Here is a 17393-nt window from a genome sequence, read left to right on the forward strand (position 1 = left end):
CAGGCCTCCCTGTCCATCACCAACTCCCAGAGTCTACTCAAACTCATGTCCATTGAGTCGGTGATACCATCCAGCCATCTCATCCTCTGTCCTCCCCTTCTCCTCCTGCCCCCAATCCCTCCCAGCATCAGAGTCTTTTCCAATGAGTCAACTCTTTGCATGAGGTGGCCAAAGTATTGGAGTTTCAGCTTCAGCATCAGTCCTTCCAATGAACACCCAGGACTGATCTCCTTTAGGATGGACTGGTTGGACCACCTTGCAGTCCAAGGAACTCTCAAAAGTCTTCTCCAACACCACAGTTCAAAAGCATCAATTCTTCAGCACTCAGCTTTCTTCACAGTCCAACTCTCACATCCATACATGACCACTGGAAAAACCATAGCCTTGACTAGACGGACCTTTGTTGGCAAAGTAATGTCTCTGCTTTTTAACATGCTGTCTAGGTTGGTCATAACTTTTCTTCCAAAGAGTAAGCGTCTTTTAGTTTCATGGCTGCAATCATCATCTGCAGTGATTTTGGAGCCCCCCCAAAATAAAGTCTGACACTGTTTCCACTGTTTCCCCATCTATTTCCCATGAAATGATGGAACCGGATGCCATGATCTTCGTTTTCTGAATGTTGAGCTTTAAGCCAACTTTTTCACTCTCCTCTTTCACTTTCATCAAGAGGCTTTTTAGTTCCTCTTCACTTTCTGCCATAAGGGTGGTGTCATCTGCATATCTGAGGTGATTGATAATTCTCCCGGCAATCTTGATTCCAGCTTGTGCTTCTTCCAGCCCAGCGTTTCTCATGATGTACTCTGCATATAAGTTAAATAAGCAGGGTGACAATATACAGCCTTGACGTACTCCTTTTCCTATTTGGAACCAGTCTGTTGTTCCATGTCCAGTTCTAACTGTTGCTTCCTGACCTGCATATAGATTTCTCAAGAGGCAGGTCAGGTGGTCTGGTATTCCCATCTCTGGAAGTTTTCCACAGTTTATTGTGATCCACACAGTCAAAGCTTTGGCATAGTCAATAAAGCAGAAATAGATGTTTTTTCTGGAACTCTCTTGCTTTTTCGATGATCCAGCGGATGTTGGCAATTTGGTCTCTGGTTCCTCTGCCTTTTCTAAAACCAGCTTGAACATCTGAAAGTTCATGGTTCACGTATTGCTGAAGCCTGGCTTGGAGAATTTTGAGCATTACTTTACTAGAGTGTGAGATGAGTGCAATTGTGCAGTAGTTTGAGCATTTTTTTGGTCCCTGATAACTGTTGATGGATCTCTGTTCTTAGAACCAGGGTTGCTGCAGATCCGTCACCATGGACGTGCTCCTTTTTTAATGAAATCATTACCGCTGGGTTTCAGTTAGTCTGAGATGCTTTCATCTCTTTGCTTTCCCTTTCTTAGCAGGCTCACCATAGCTCCTTCACGTTGCCAGTCCCAGACTGATCACTGACAGAAAGTACCAACTGACAGCTGCAAACAGACCTCCTGTCTCTGTGCGAAGTTTCTGCTGATGCTCTTCAGCACCGAGTGTGGAAAGCATTTCCATTTCAAATGATTTGGAGTTTTAAATTTTCCAGTCCTAGTTTATAAAACCCACACATGGATGCCTAACAAAGTGGTCATTACATCTGTTTCACTTTTCTTAAACCAGCTCATCTTATTGGCTCTCTAAAAACAGCCATGGTGGTGGTCTGCCTTAAGCCACAGAACTCATAACTTCATGTTATATAACAGCTGTTCCCTTGGCCTGAATTTCTTTTTGTTCCTCTTTTTCTTAGTTTCTAATTCAAAGGGATTTTTAAAATATTAGTTCGTATGGGAATAAAGAGGAATAAAATCCTACTAACCCATGTGATTATATTGGGGAAGGCTAACCTAAATTTGTATTTATGTGTATTTAAGTATATTTTCCAAAGGAATCAAAATATTTTGTTTCAAGTACACATTAACTAGGACTTTCCTAGTGTTACAGTACATGTCACAAAAATCTATAAGGAAAAGATTTTAAGTACATAAGAAGGACTTATATTCTTATATGTAAATGGATATTTAAAAATCATTTGGGTGAAAATTTTTTTTATCATATATTTTAAGTCTTCCCACAATTCTGTTAATACAACTGTTTGGTAATTTTTGGTTAAAAAGAAAATGATGTAACTCAAAAAGTGGTGAGGTTGCAGAGCTAACATGTGAAAATTAACTCAGTTATGACTGGAGTCAGAATTCAAAAAGGTTTGCTCCCTCTTGGATTCAGAAAGGTGATTTTTGAAGACATCCCAGTTACGTGATTGCACCAAAATATTGAGACTTTCAGCTGTTCATATGCTTATAATTTCAGCCTAAGAGGTTGAACAACTCATTGTCCTATACAAAAGTGTAGTGAAGAAAAACAGTGTTGTTTGCAGAGGTTGCTAAGAAGATGAATTGATCTGAGTGGCAGCTTCTGGGGGCTCTCATTGGGGCTAGGGCCTGGCATCACAGTAGGTACTGCATATGTGGATGGATGGATGGATGGATGGATGGATGGCTGAGTGAACGGCTGGCTGGCTGAGTGGCTGGATGAATGGATGAGTGAGTGAGTGGATGGATGGATGGCTGAGTGAATTGCTGGCTGGCTGAGTAGATGGATGGATGAATGAATGACTGGATGGATGGATGGATAGATGGATGGGTGGATGGATGGGTGGATGGGTGGATGGATGGATGGGTGGATGGGTGGATGGATGGATGAATGACTGGATGGATGGATGGATGGGTGGATGGATGGGTGGGTGGATGGATGGATGGATGGATGGGTGGATGGATGGGTGGATGGATGGGTGGATGGATGGATGGATGGGTGGATGGATGGGTGGATGGATGGATGGATGGATGGGTGGATGGATGGGTGGATGGATGGATGGATGGATGGGTGGATGGATGGGTGGATGGATGGGTGGGTGGATGAATGACTGGATGGGTGGGTGGATGGATGGATGGGTGGATGGATGGATGGATGGATGGGTGGATGGATGGATGGATGGATGGGTGGGTGGATGGGTGGGTGGATGGATGGATGGGTGGATGGATAGATGGATGGATAGATGGATGGATGGGTGGATGGGTGGATGGATGGGTGGATGGATGGATGGATGGATGGGTGGATGGATGGGTGGATGGATGGGTGGGTGGATGGGTGGATGGATGGGTGGATGGATGGGTGGGTGGATGAATGACTGGATGGGTGGGTGGATGGATGGATGGGTGGGTGGATGGATGGATGGATGGGTGGATGGATGGATGGATGGATGGGTGGGTGGATGGATGGGTGGATGGATGGATGGGTGGATGGATAGATGGATGGATAGATGGATGGGTGGATGGGTGGATGGATGGGTGGATGGGTGGGTGGATGGGTGGGTGGGTGGATGGATGGATGGGTGGATGGATGGATGGGTGGATGGCTGGGTGGATGGATGGGTGGATGGATGGATGGGTGGATGGGTGGGTGGATGGATGGATGGATGGGTGGATGGGTGGATGGATGGGTGGATGGCTGGGTGGATGGATGGGTGGATGGATGGATGGGTGGATGGGTGGGTGGATGGATGGGTGGATGGGTGGATGGGTGGATGGATGGGTGGATGGATGGATGGATGGGTGGATGGATGGGTGGATGGATGGGTGGGTGGATGGATGGATGGATGGGTGGATGGATGGATGGATGGATGGGTGGATGAGTGGATGGGTGGGTGGATGGATGGGTGGATGGGTGGATGGATGGGTGGATGGGTGGATGGATGGATGGGTGGATGGATGGATGGATGGATGGGTGGATGGATGGGTGGATGGATGGATGGGTGGGTGGATGGGTGGATGGATGTGTGGATGGATGGGTGGATGGATGGATGGATGGGTGGATGAGTGCATGGGTGGGTGGATGGGTGGATGGATGAGTGGATGGGTGGATGGATGGTTGGATGAGTGGATGGGTGGATGGGTGGATGGATGGATGGATGGATGGGTGGGTGGATGGGTGGGTGGATGGGTGGATGGATGGATGGATGGATGGGTGGATGGATGGATGGATGGATGGATGGGTGGATGGATGGGTGGGTGGATGGGTCGATGGATGGGTGGATGGATGGGTGGATGGATGGGTGGGTGGATGGATGGGTGGGTGGGTGGGTGGATGGATGGATGGATGGATGGGTGGATGGATGGGTGGATGGGTGGGTGGATGGGTGGATGGATGGGTGGATGGATGGGTGGATGGGTGGATGGATGGGTGGGTGGATGGGTGGATGGGTGGATGGATGGGTGGGTGGATGGGTGGGTGGATGGATGGGTGGGTGGATGGGTGGGTGGATGGGTGGGTGGATGGGTGGATGGGTGGATGGATGGGTGGGTGGATGGGTGGATGGATGGGTGGATGGATGGGTGGATGGGTGGGTGGATGGGTGGATGGATGGGTGGATGGGTGGGTGGGTGGATGGGTGGGTGGATGGGTGGATGGATGGATGGATGGATGGGTGGGTGGATGGATGGGTGGATGGATGGGTGGATGGATGGGTGGATGGATGGGTGGGTGGATGGGTGGGTGGATGAATGACTGGATGGGTGGGTGGATGGATGGGTGGGTGGATGAATGACTGGGTGGGTGGGTGGATGGATGGATGGGTGGATGGGTGGATGGATGGATGGGTGGATGGATGGATGGGTGGATGGATGGATGGATGGATGGATGGGTGGATGGATGGGTGGGTGGATGGGTGGATGGATGGGTGGGTGGGTGGATGGATGGGTGGGTGGATGGGTGGATGGATGAATGACTGGATGGGTGGGTGGATGGATGGATGGATGGATGGATGGATGGGTGGATGGATGGGTGGGTGGATGGATAGATGGTGGCCTCAGTGGGCCAGTAGTTTAACAGTTGCTTCTGTTCCTGTGGGAGAAGCATGGAATTAATGAATATGGAGGTGTTTTGACAAGGGAAGCACTTTGTGAGCTTCCCTGTGATGACACTTAGGAATGTGAATTTCTCTTAGCAGCTTCACCAGGTACTCACCGCGTGGGAATGGGGTTTAGAGGGCTGCTCTCTTCTCACATACAGAGTCCAGCAGGCTTGCGGTTTTCAAGATCACTAACGCCTTTCCTCTCGCCTGCACTGCTTGATGACTTCTGTCGAGCAGGTTTTCTGTGGGCGTACAGATACGGAGTCACAGGCAGCCTCGCTGCCGACGTTGTCCTGCACAGCTGAAGAGAGGTTTTTAGAGTCTACCTGAGATGAACACCATGAACTTTTCTAGTTTTCTTGGGCAGCTCTGTGTTTCCTCTTTTCTTTCATAGGCTGAAGTGACCAGATGATCTCTTTAACCAAGTTATGGAAATAAGCTGTTTTAAAACGTGTGTGTTTAAGTTTTAACTCGTTAGAAACTTGGTGACTGGCTGTTCATTATTAGCTGCATTGGCAGTTCTCCAGATGTTGTCGTGATGCCCGGTGCTGCCACGACGTCCAGCACGTCTCTTTCTTGGTGCTGTGGATTAATGGTTAATAATTGTTTGAAGAGGCTAAGTAGGACCCTTGGTCAGAACCATTCTTATCTATACCCTGAGTTCTCCAGACCACTGCCAGCTTTCTACTTGGTTGGTGTTGGGTAGAGGCAACCTGATTTAATTTAACTTCATTTGTAAAAAATCTAAACCGTGCTGAGAAAATTATAGCTCTGTGGAATTCTTTTTGAGGGTTGTAGGAAGCTGGTTTTATTAATTGTGAAAGAAGATGAGATAAAATAAATAATGCTAACTAATTCAAAGTTTCTTCATAATTCATTTTGTATTCATTTTCCCTGAATAATTGGGAGAGACAGAAACCATGACATTCCAATCTTACTTTTTATGAACACCAAAGAAAAAAATTCTTTGATGTACAAATTCATGGAAAACCAATGCCTGTCAAGTAATAAAAACTGGGGCATTCTGAGTAGGCCTCTGCTAGAAATAAGACATCTCCAAGGGCAACAAAGGCAAGTCTTCAGCCTCAGCTTCTTAGACTAAAGTGAGAGAAGTCCTCCAGCTGTGTTTTGAGGCAAGGTTATTTCCCAGGGATAGGAGTTTTGCTCTTAAGATTGTAAAGGGGACAGAGGATCCCACCTCAACCCCCTAGTTCCCCCGAGTCCCACACACGAGCTACAACATTTGCCCAAATCAGTTCAGTTCAGTTCAGTTGCTCAGTTGTGTTCGACTCTCTGCAACCTCATGGACTGCAGCAAGCCAGGCCTCCCTGTTCATCACCAACTCCCAGAGCTTGCTCAAGCACATGTGCATCAAGTGGGTGATGCCTCCAACCATCTCATCCTCTGTCGTCCCTTCTCCTCCTGCCTTCAGTCTTTCCCAGCATCAGGGTCTTTGCCCAAATAATGCCCCAGGTTGTTGAACTTCACATATTTTCTGGGTTGCAAACAACTCAGAAGACTTTTTCCCCACAGCAGACAGACAGCCCCGTTAAAAAGGCCTTATTACTGTAGAAATCCATCCTCGGTGTGTTTGCCACAGTTGACTCCATGGTGATTTGGCATCCTTTTTCATCTTGAATTTGCTGGTAGAAGATCCTCCCTTAATCACAGAATGTTGACGGAAGAGCCTGAAGTTTTGTTCACTGTCTGGACCTCCCCGTTTGTAACTAGTCTGCTCCACAGTGCCTCTTAAAGAAAGTAAAAGTTTGTTTTTCTCTTCCCACCAGACTGTTAAACACAGAATTATGTCTCATCTATAGCCACATTTTGAGTTGCTTATAAAATACAGTAGACTTCCACATGAAAGCAAGGATGACATGCTCGCCGTCAAGTAAGAGGCTAGGATAGCCTCTTCCTGTTGGCGCCAAAAGCCACTGGAGTCTTACATGTCACAGTTGCCTGTCCTTAGAAAACTACATGGGACTTAGTAGAACCTTCAAAACACTGAATGAGTATCCTCCATTTCTCCCTGCAGTTCATCAAAAAACCAAAACCTCATTTTACAAGCAAAGCCAGGCCTTTGCTTTTCATATGGTTTCTCTGAAATCCAGAAATTTGGATGAAGTAGCATCAAGGCCAAGCCAAAACTTAACCACAGCAGCCGTCGGCCTGCCAGGAGTGCTCACGCCTCCCAGGGTGACACGTGGGCGTGCCTGCCCAGCCCGAGGGAGGCGCCTGCCGGGGCGTCAGACCATGGCCTGCGATTCTCCACCTCAGTCTCCTTCTCGAAGCCAGGCTCATCGGCTGCCATTGCCGATGCGAGACGAAACCCAGAAACGTGTCATCCCACGTGTGCATTCCATTAGCTAGTGGACAGAGAAGAGCTTAAATGAAACAGAAACTTTAAGTTGTAGTTAGACTTTATTGTACTAAGGCTATTCATATTTAAAAATACTGTAAAACTTTTAGCAACACGTATGACTGGTTTAAAAGTTAAAGCTGATTCAGTTCAGTTCAGTCTCTCAGTCGTGTCCGACTCTTTGCAACCCCATGAATCATAGCACGCCAGGCCTCCCTGTCCATCACCAACTCCAGAGTTCACTCAGACTCACGTCCATCGAGTTGGTGATGCCATCCAGCCATCTCATCCTGTCCTCCCCTTCTCCTCCTGCCCCCAATCCCTCCCAGCATCAGAGTCTTTTCCAATGAGTCAACTCTTTGCATGAGGTGGCCAAAGTATTAGAGTTTCAGCTTTAGCACCATTCCTTCCAAAGAACACCCAGGGCTGATCTCCTTTAGGATGGACTGGTTGGATCTCCTTGCAGTCCAAGGGACTCTCAAGAGTCTTCTCCAACACCACAGTTCAAAAGCATCAATTCTTCAGCGCTCAGCTTTCTTCACAGTCCAACTCTCACATCCATACATGACTACTGGAAAAACCATAGCCTTAACTAGATGGACCTTTGTTGGCAAAGTAATGTCTCTGTTTTTCAATATGCTATCTAGGTTGGTCATAACTTTCCTTCCAAGGAGTAAGCATCTTTTAACTTCATGGCTGCAATCACCATCTGCAGTGATTTTGGAGCCCCCCAAAATAAAGTCTGACACTGTTTCCACTGTTTCCCATCTATTTCCCATGAAGTGATGGGACCAGATGCTATGATCTTCGTTTTCTGAATGTTGAGCTTGAAGCCAACTTTTTCACTCTCTTCTTTCACTTTCATCAAGAGGCTTTTTAGTTCCTCTTCACTTTCTGCCATAAGGGTGGTGTCATCTGCATATCTGAGGTGATTGATATTTCTCCCGGCAATCTTGATTCCAGCTTGTGCTTCTTCCAGCCCAGGGTTTCTCATGATGTACTCTGCATAGAGGTTAAATAAGCAGGGTGACAATATACAGCCTTGACGTACTCCTTTTCCTATTTGGAACCAGTCTGTTGTTAGGCTGATTAAAAAGTAATAATTCCCAAATAAGGAAAGAACGCAGAAAGAAACCGGGATCAGGCAGGAAAAATAGAAAGCACCCCAAAAAGGAAATACTTAAAACCAAATATATGAATCAGTATAATAATTATAAGTGACTGTGTTATAGAGCTAGACAAAGACAGTAACACTGGATCTATAAGCAGTTTAATCTGTTTGCAAGAGAGGTCACTGAATTATAAGAACATAGAAAGTGTGGCAGTAAAGAGGCGACAAGAGATAGGCCCTGCAAATACGAACCAAAACGCATCTGCAGCAGTCATGTCAGCGTCATACCAAATAGGATTTTAGTCAAAAGAACTTACTGGAGACAGACTAAGATGCCATCTTGTATAAGAAGAAAACGTTGAGTCCATAAGGGCTATCAAATACTTTCATTTGTATGCACCTAGCAACATAGATGGTTGTTAAATGTGGGGCCTTGGTATAAGTAAAAGTACCAGTGGGAACCCTTGATGGGACAGGGCACCCAGTGGCCTCTGGCTCTAACCACTGCCCACGCTCTTGCAGGGCCCACAGCCTGTCACCCACGGACCACCAGGCCGCCTTCTACCTGGCCCTGCAGCTCGCCATCTCCAGACAGGTCAGTCCCGCCGGCCCCGCGCCTGGCGCCCACTCCGTCTCAGCACGGCCTGGGGGGGACCGTCTGCGTTCGGCCCCCTGGGGCTGCCCTGAAGCCTCTCCCCAGGACGCTGAGTTCTCGGCACAGGCCCCGGGGTTTCGTCCGCTGGAGCAGCAGCTGTGCAGACACAAGGCAGGCCGGGCCCTGCTTTTGGAGATCACACCCGCAATCTGGAGGGCTCCCCGGGTCGGGTGGGGACGGGGCAGCACTTGGTGACCCCAGGGGTCGCCAGGGAGCCCGTCGCTCACTCACAGAGCCCGGGGCTGAGCTGCGCGGCAGGGACTCCGTCACCGGAGGGGCCCGGACGTCGGCCGGAGGATGCCGGCGGTGTACGCAGAGGAGACCCGTCCCTTTCAAACATGGAGGAGGGTGAACAGCGACGCACAGGGGCTCCCAGAAACAAGCCCCCACAGTGCCCGCCTGGCCGCAGGGATGCGCTCCACCGGTCTCCACCTTCCTGGTGGCAGCTTCCTGACTGCCTCTACCGCCCTCCCCCGCTGCGGCCCCCTCCCAGCGGTCCTGGGGACTCTGGCCCCGTGCCCGCCGGCCCACCAGTGAGAGACGCTGGTGGTGACCCCAGCACATTCCCGAGCGCCGGCTGGAGGGTGACTCAAGGGTCAGCTCCCCGGACACGCCCTTCCACAGGCCAGGCTGTGCCCACGCATCTGACCTCCTGGAGCCTGGCAAAGGGCGCTAGGCGGCTCCCGCTGGGGGCTGGGGACCGCGGGAACCAAGAGACCCTGTCGGTGTCCAGGTCCTGCCGCCCGGCCTCGCGCGGCTCACTGCTGGCCTGACCACGCACTGCTGCAGCCAGAGCTGTGGGCTGGTGACCCACCGCCCGCCTCCCTCGGTGCCAGGACCTCCTCCCGCCTCCTCCGTGAAGCCCCTTCACCGGGCTGGCTACTCCGCTCCTCCCTCCTGCCCTGTGCTCCTGTTCGCTGTCTTTCTCTCTAGACTTCAGGTTCCCCAAGGGCAGGAGCCCCTGTCTTTGCCCTGGCAGCTGGCACACTGTCTGGCACGTGTTCAGTTCAGTCGTTCAATCCTATCCAACTCTGCGACCCCATGAATCACAGCACACCAGGCCTCCCTGTCCATTACCAACTCCTGGAGTTCACTCAAACTCATGTTGTCCATCGAGTTGGTGATGCCATCCAGCCATCTCATCCTCTGTCCTCCCCTTCTCCTCCTGCCCCCAATCCCTCCCAGCATCAGAGTCTTTTCCAATGAGTCAACTCTTCACATGAGGTGGACAAAGTATTGGAGTTTCAGCTTCAGCATCAGTCCTTCCAATGAACACCCAGGACTGATTTCCTTCAGAATGGACTGGTTGGATCTCCTTGCAGTCCAAGGGACTCTCAAGAGTCTTCTCCAACACCACAGTTCAAAAGCATCAATTCTTCGGCACTCAGCTTTCTTTATAGTCCAGCTCTCAATCCATACATGACCACTGGAAAAACCATAGCCTTGACTAGACAGACCTTTGTTGGCAAAGTAATGTCTGCTTTTCAATATGCTATCTAGGTTGGTCATAACTTTTCTTCCAAGGAGTAAGCGTCTTTTAACTTCATGGCTGCAATCACCATCTGCAGTGATTTTGGAGCCCCCCAAAATAAAGTCTGACACTGTTTCCACTGTTTCCCCATCTATTTCCCATGAAGTGATAGGACCAGATGCTATGATCTTAGCTTTCTGAATGTTGAGCTTTAAGCCAACTTTTTCACTCTCCTCTTTCACTTTCCTCAAGAGGCTTTTGAGTTCCTCTTCACTTTCTGCCATAAGGGTGGGGTCATCTGCGTATCTGAGGTTATTGATATTTCTCCCAGCAATCTTGATTCCAGCTTGTGCTTCTTCCAGCCCAGTGTTTCTCATGATGTACTCTGCATAGAAGTTAAATAAGCATGTGGTAGGCACTCACTAATACTGGGTGAATGAAGGAACCAACCTGGAATTCCTTCAGATCAGTCTAGCCTCTGAGAGCACCACTTTGAACCCTGTGTCCATTTTTTCTTGATTGGGTTGGACCTCCCCAGACATCGCGAGTACACCTGCCTTTTTGACTCTCTCTAGATACCAGGTTGAGTGCTGTCTGCACAGTAGGCTGTCCCCAGGGAGGGGAGGAGTTGCTGGAGCTCTGTGGGTGCCTCGGGGGCCTCCGGAGGCCCCCAGCAGGACTCTGTGCCATGTGCCTGCCCCCCAGGCAGGCAGGGCGATGGGGAGGGGCCCTCGTCCTTAGTGAAAGCGAAATGAAAGTGAAAGCTGCTCAGTCGTGTCTGACTCTTTGTGACCCTGTGGACTATATAGTCCCTGGAATTCTCCAGGTTGGAATACTGGAGTGGGTAGCCTTTCCCTTCTCCAGGGGATCTTCCCAACCCAGGGATCGAGCCCAGGTCTCCTGCATTGCAGGTGGATTCTTTACCCGCTGAGCCACCAGGGAAGCCCCAGAATACTGGAGTGGGTAGCCTTTCCCTTCTCCAGCAGATCTTCCCGGCCCAGGAATCTAACCGGGGTCTCCTGCACTGCAGGTGGATTCTTTACCAGCTGAGCCACCAGGGAAGCCCCCTTGTCCTTAGAGCCGTTGCTCTCTGACCCAGAGGAGGTTGCGGGGGAGGAACTGGATGTAGAGCCACTCTGGTCTCCACACGGGGCTGGGGGACTCGCCCGAGGCACGTCTCCTCTCTGGACTGCAGACCCACCCCTCACCCCCGTGAGACGATAGGTGCCCACTGTGATAGCTGGGATTCTAGGGCTCAGAAGCAGAACGCCTCTCTAAACCAGCATTTTTACCTTATATTCATCCAAAAGGGAACTTCAGAGAGGAAAACAAATAGACGTAGGGACAGATGGAAGTCACGGCTCCCTGCTAAGGAGCGCAGTCACGGGGGCTGGGAGGAAGCAGGAGAGCAGAGGGGTCCAGCCCGGGCCGGGGTCGGAGCGGGCAGGCAGGCGGCATCCTCGGCCGCGTGCTAAGGAGGCCTGTCTTGAGCCTGCTCTGAAATCCGGCCCCAGGCCCTGCTCTCCACTGCCGCTGCTGCTGTGCTCAGTCGTGTCTGACTCTGTGACCCCGTAGACTACAGCCTGCCAGGCTCCTCAGTCCATGGGATTCTCCAGGCAAGAACGCTGGAGTGGGTCACCATTTCCTCCTCCAGGGCATCTTCCCCACCCAGGGATGGAACCCAGGTCTCCTGCCTGGCAGGTGAATACTGTTAAACCTGTATGGAAACTCTGGTGTTCAAATATCCGTTATGTATGCATTTAATCAACGCTTGTATTGGGTGATTTTGAAGACAGTCTTGAACAGCTGTCAGATTTTAAAGGTTAAAGTTGTACCTGGTCCTACCTACACTTGGATACACCTGCTTTGTGCGTGGCCTCGCAATTTGTTTCTTGCATGGTGTTATTTTGGATTGTAGTTTGGAAAGGTGTGGGCGTTTTGTTTGTTTGGGTTTCTCCTTGATGTCTAATAGAGATCCAGGACAAAGGAACTTGAGAAGAATCACAGGTGTCTGATCGTTTGGAAAGCTCCGTTTCAAGTTTTGAAACTTACTAAGTGCTTTCATTTTAGCGCTACTTGAAAAAAAAACGGGAACTGTTCAGCTAAGGCAGTTTAAAAACTTTTGGCAATTTGTTATGTCTCCATTTAGAGTGAAATTATCTTGGGCATAATCAAAAGTAAACCAGTTGTGTGGGAAAAGAGAGAAACTGTTTATTTAGGGAGCGATAGAAGATCTGGGACTGGCAGTTATACTGAGAAACAGAGTCTCTTGTATCACTTTATTAGTCATGCCGTCTCTTGAAGGGGGCCTCTGTCTTCGTGTTTGTGGTTAATATCCTGGGGCGGCCATAAATATGGCTTAAAACCCGAATGTGACACATGGTGAAACAACTCCTGACATTTACGGAGAATCAGAGGCGTCCCTGGGGGCTCAGATGATTAGAATCCGCCTGCAGTGTGTGAGACCTGGGTTCGATCCCTGGGTTGGGAAGATCCCCTGGAGGAGGGCATGGCAACCAGTTCCAGTCTTCCTGCCTGGAGAATCCCATGGACAGAGGAGCCTGGCGGCTACAGTCCACAGGGTCGCAAAGAGTCAGACACGACTGAGCAACTAACACTTTGACTTTCAGATACTGAAATGGTGGCTGGGTGTGTGCGTGTGTCTGAGAATTCTTCTGGATTTTATTTTAAACCAGATCCCAGAGGCTCTGGGGTACGTCCGCCAAGCTCTTCAACTTCAAGGCGACGATGCCAACTCCCTGCACCTCCTCGCCCTCCTGCTTTCAGCGCAGAAGCATTACCATGATGCTCTGAATATCATCGACATGGCCCTGAGCGAATATCCAGAAAATTTCATGTAAGTGATCCCGGACTTACTTATTTTTCCTTATACAGAAGGTGTGAAATTTATCTCTTCAATCTATCCAAGTCCTTCATGAACATCCTGGTGGTAAATAGTACAAAATCCTCTTTACTCTTATTTTTTTATGATATTTAGAAACAGTCTCTCAAATCAACCTGAGTTGAAATACTTTATCCTTTTTTTCCAGTGTGTACCCTTGAGGTATACAAGATGATTTGAAATTCATTATGGATGAACTGTTTCATTTTAACAGTTATGCATTTTTAAATGAACATTAGAAAAAATACAGCTGCATATCAAAGTGTGATTTCATAGAAACGATTGCTCAGAGGGAGACTAAAAATTTTTAATGAGTTGTTTTAAGGTGAATTTAAAGGAAAATATTAATATATGTGGATATGGCAGAAGTGACGTTGAGTAAACGCCAGTGACTGAAATGTGGGAACCGTTGCTTCGTAGCTTGTTTGTCCTCCGTCACCAAGGACTCGCCGGATTCCAGGTGATTGCTGTACTTTAGGCAGCTTTGATCAGGATACCTGACCCCTTTGTGTCTTAAGTTTTATTCTCTTGGAAACGGAATTCCTTAAATCAATCAACAATATTTGTATGTAAGCTAAGAAATGTCATTACAGACTGCTGTGTGCTGGAATTGTCTGCGTATCTTCACCTCTTCCCTCTGAATCCCTGAATCCAGGGCAGTGACCAGGCTTTGTTGGGAAGGACATTGTCTTTGGGGTTGCTCGGTTCCCGTTTTGTCCTCGGTGGAGTAGCTTGGTAACCAGTACACAGTGGGCAGAAACAGTGGGCAGTGCTGCGGGCCGGCGGGCTCTAATTCTCTAATGCAGGGTCAGCAGCGGGCAGGGCGGCCCGGGGCAGGGGAAGAAAGGTGGGCTGGCTCTCCCCGCTTTCAGAAACGACCCAGATTTTAAGTGGCTCAGCTTTGGCTTTATTTCTCTACCTCCTCCCCTCACTGTGGTTTTAATCAGTGCATTTCAGCAACTCCCCTTGGAAAATTGGTTCACACATTTCCATTACAAACATTTCTTTGTCTTCAAGTGAAAAGGGCATTTCTCTTCTCCCCATCGAGAAAATTCTCGTTATAATCCAGGAAGCCTCTGACTGGAGGTTTCTTCTGTGGGTTCAGCTATTTATGCGGAGTGAATTAAAGAGTTTTGCCTCCGTGTTTGACTTCTTGCAGGTCTCAAGCTTGCTCTTTTGCTCTCTGAGGACATGTCTGGATTTTATCCAAGGCTGGTTAGCCCATGGAACCATAAAGTGGTTGAAACCATTTAAAAAACACGCGGCCCATCAGTAAAGTTTAGCCTGATGCAACTGAATTCCGTCTCTCTCATCAATATTTATAAAGTGGCCGCTCCTGCCTCCCACCCTCAGCACCTTTGTTAGGAGTCAGACTGCAGCCCGTGGCTCTCGCGTAGGCAGCCTGGGGTGTCACCCGAGAGAGGAGCAGGCTTGTCACACTAATAGCCGCGCAGCGCTGCAGGCAGTAAACAGTGGTGGCCGATACGGCAATGCCTCCAAGTGACAGCAGCTGACAGCCTTTTCAAGTAGTGGAGTAAGGAACAGCAGTAGAGATATTTGAGGAATGCGAGCCTGTTATTTTAATGTTAAGCTGTAAGCTCAAAAAAGCAGAGCATATGGCAGCAGGGCTGAGAGCCCTGATGACTTGTTTGCTTTTTAAATATTTGTATTTCTTCCTTTGTGATGGGAAACTTCTTCCCAAGAATACTTTATTAAAAGTCGGGGGCCAGATGTAGTCAGTAGATCCCATGGTTTCTTCCCATCCTGGGTAAAACATTTCAACACCAACCTAAACAAGGTTCCCTGGGCACCTGTCCCGACCGCCCTGTGGCGTTGTCTGTTTGTCTGTGACCAGCTGGTCTCCCGCAGAGCTGCAGGCCCTGGGAAGCCTGGGATGGCCTCGTGTGTCTGGTGTCCGACAGCCGTGACCTACCCCAGCCTGGGGTGTGGTGGGTGTTTCCTCAGCCCCTGCTAGGGGGAGATGAGAGCTCTTCCTGCTGTTAGGGTCAGGCTGCTGAACCAAGAATTGATTGAACTAGCATCTTAGCCTGATGCAGAGAATTACAGAGCTTTTTGGTTCCCACTGGGGCTTCCCTGGTGGCTCAGATGGTAAAGAATCTGCCTGCGATGCAGGAGACCTGAGTTCGATCCCTGAGTGGGGGAGATCCCCTGGGGAAGGGAATGACTACCCACTCCAGTATTCTTGCCTGGAGAATCCCACGGACAGAGGAGCCTGGTGAGGTACAGTCGGACATGGCTGTGCAACTAACACTTAGACTTTCACACTTGGTCCCCGTTAAGCCACGGAGCTTGAGCTACTTCTTCAAGATACGCAACTGTGAGTTCTTAACAGACTCGGTTTATTCTGTGCTGTCGCTGGCTGAGCTAGGGCTTCGCCGCGGCACGCGGCTTTCCCCGGCTGCCGCGGCTGCGCTGTGCTGCGGAACGTGGGCTTCTCGTCGCAGGGGCTCCTCACTGCGGAGCCCGGGCTCCGGGCCGCGAGCGCTTCAGTAGTGGCAGCGTGTGGGTCAGCAGTTGCAGCGCACGGGCTTAGTTGCTCTGTGGCAAGTGGGGTCTTCCCGGACCAGGGGTTGAACCCATGTCTCCTGCATTGGCAGGTGGATTGTTTACCTCCAAGCCACCAGGGAAGCCTGACCACCAACTTTTATCATCTCCTGGTGCCAGTCAGGATGGTTAGGCAGCCCTGGAGACACCAGCTGTTCCTCCAGGGCCAGTCAGCTGTCCTGGCCAGGGCGGCGAAGGCATTCGTGCATGGTGATGTTTCAGTAACTGAAAGGCATTCCTAGAAATATTATCACAACGAAGACAGCAGCTTCACGTAATATTTTGGAATCCTTTAACATGATTAAATATTGAGTAGATGCAAAAGACTACTTATTAAATCTATTTAAAATAAAAATGCAAGTAACCTATGTATAAATGCTTCTGTGTTTAAGAAAGAAACCCTTAGTGTTGCTGTGCGTTTCCTATACGCTCTACTTCCCCACCCCTGACCTCCCCCTGCTCAGGTTAGCTGCTCTCCTGAATTCTATGTTGAGCAGTCTTTTGTGTTTCTGTACCACAGATGTTGGTATTCGTAAATAATAAAAATTTCTGGGTTTGTGTATTTTAAAAAAATTTTAATGGAATTGTACTCAATAATAATACATTCTTATTCATTCTTTCATTGCTTAGCTTTGTGTTTCTGAGGTTATCCGTCTTGCATACAGCAGCAGTGTGTTCATTTATACAAATGGTACCTTCTTGTATAAATACACCCGAATTTCTGTTTCTCGTCTGCCGTAAGTGGGTACGTGGGCTGTTTGCAGTTTCTGACTGTTATGAAGCATGCTGCTACCGATATCCTGACTCAGTGCTGATGCCTGTGTGCAAGCCTTTCGGCAGGTGGACTCCTAGGAGTGGAATTGTTGGACCGTAGAATGCGTGCATCTTCAGCTTTACCAAATAATTCCAAACCATTTTCCAAAGTGGTTGTGTCCATGCTCCTTTCCACCAGCAGTGCCCAAGAGCCCACGTGGCTCCCAACACCAACACTCAGACGTGGTGGGTGGTTAGCGGTGGGCGCTGGTTAGCGGTGGGCGCTGGTTAGCGGTGGGCGCTGGTTAGCGGCACGCACTGTGAGTTTAAGTGGCGTGTTGTTCATCATCAGTGAGGTTGGTCACCTTTCTGTTTGTTGGTCACTCAGCTTTTCTCTTTTATAAAGCACATGTAGAAGTCTTCTTTTCTACCTGGGTTGTCTGTTTCATACTAATTTGTCAGATTTCTTTATGTATAGTTCAAAAGGCTTTTGTTGGTTACCTGTGTGGTGAAAATCTCCCAATTTGTGTCCTGTCTTTGCTTTCTCTTAGTGGGATCTTTTGAGGAACAGAGGTTCTTAAAGTATAATTGAATCAGTTGAATCAGTCCTATCCAAGGACAGTAGTTCTGTGTCTGGTTTAAGAAACCT

The 17393-nt window shown here is 49.1% G+C and overlaps 1 protein-coding gene across 5 annotated transcripts in view; it reads left to right on the top strand.

Moving 5' to 3' along the window:
- The window catches only part of TTC7B (tetratricopeptide repeat domain 7B), a 278267-nt gene that overhangs the window by 182212 nt on the left and 78662 nt on the right, over nt 1–17393 (top strand). For all 5 annotated transcript variants that reach the window (XM_044924610.2, XM_045161998.1, XM_045161999.1 and 2 more), the window contains exons 14-15: nt 8921–8993; nt 13221–13381. In XM_044924610.2, the coding sequence (XP_044780545.1) occupies nt 8921–8993; nt 13221–13381 (234 nt within the window). The remainder of the gene's footprint in view (nt 1–8920; nt 8994–13220; nt 13382–17393) is intronic.

Source organism: Bubalus bubalis, chromosome 11 (genome assembly GCF_019923935.1).
Source record: "Bubalus bubalis isolate 160015118507 breed Murrah chromosome 11, NDDB_SH_1, whole genome shotgun sequence".
Taxonomy (NCBI): domain Eukaryota; kingdom Metazoa; phylum Chordata; class Mammalia; order Artiodactyla; family Bovidae; genus Bubalus; species Bubalus bubalis.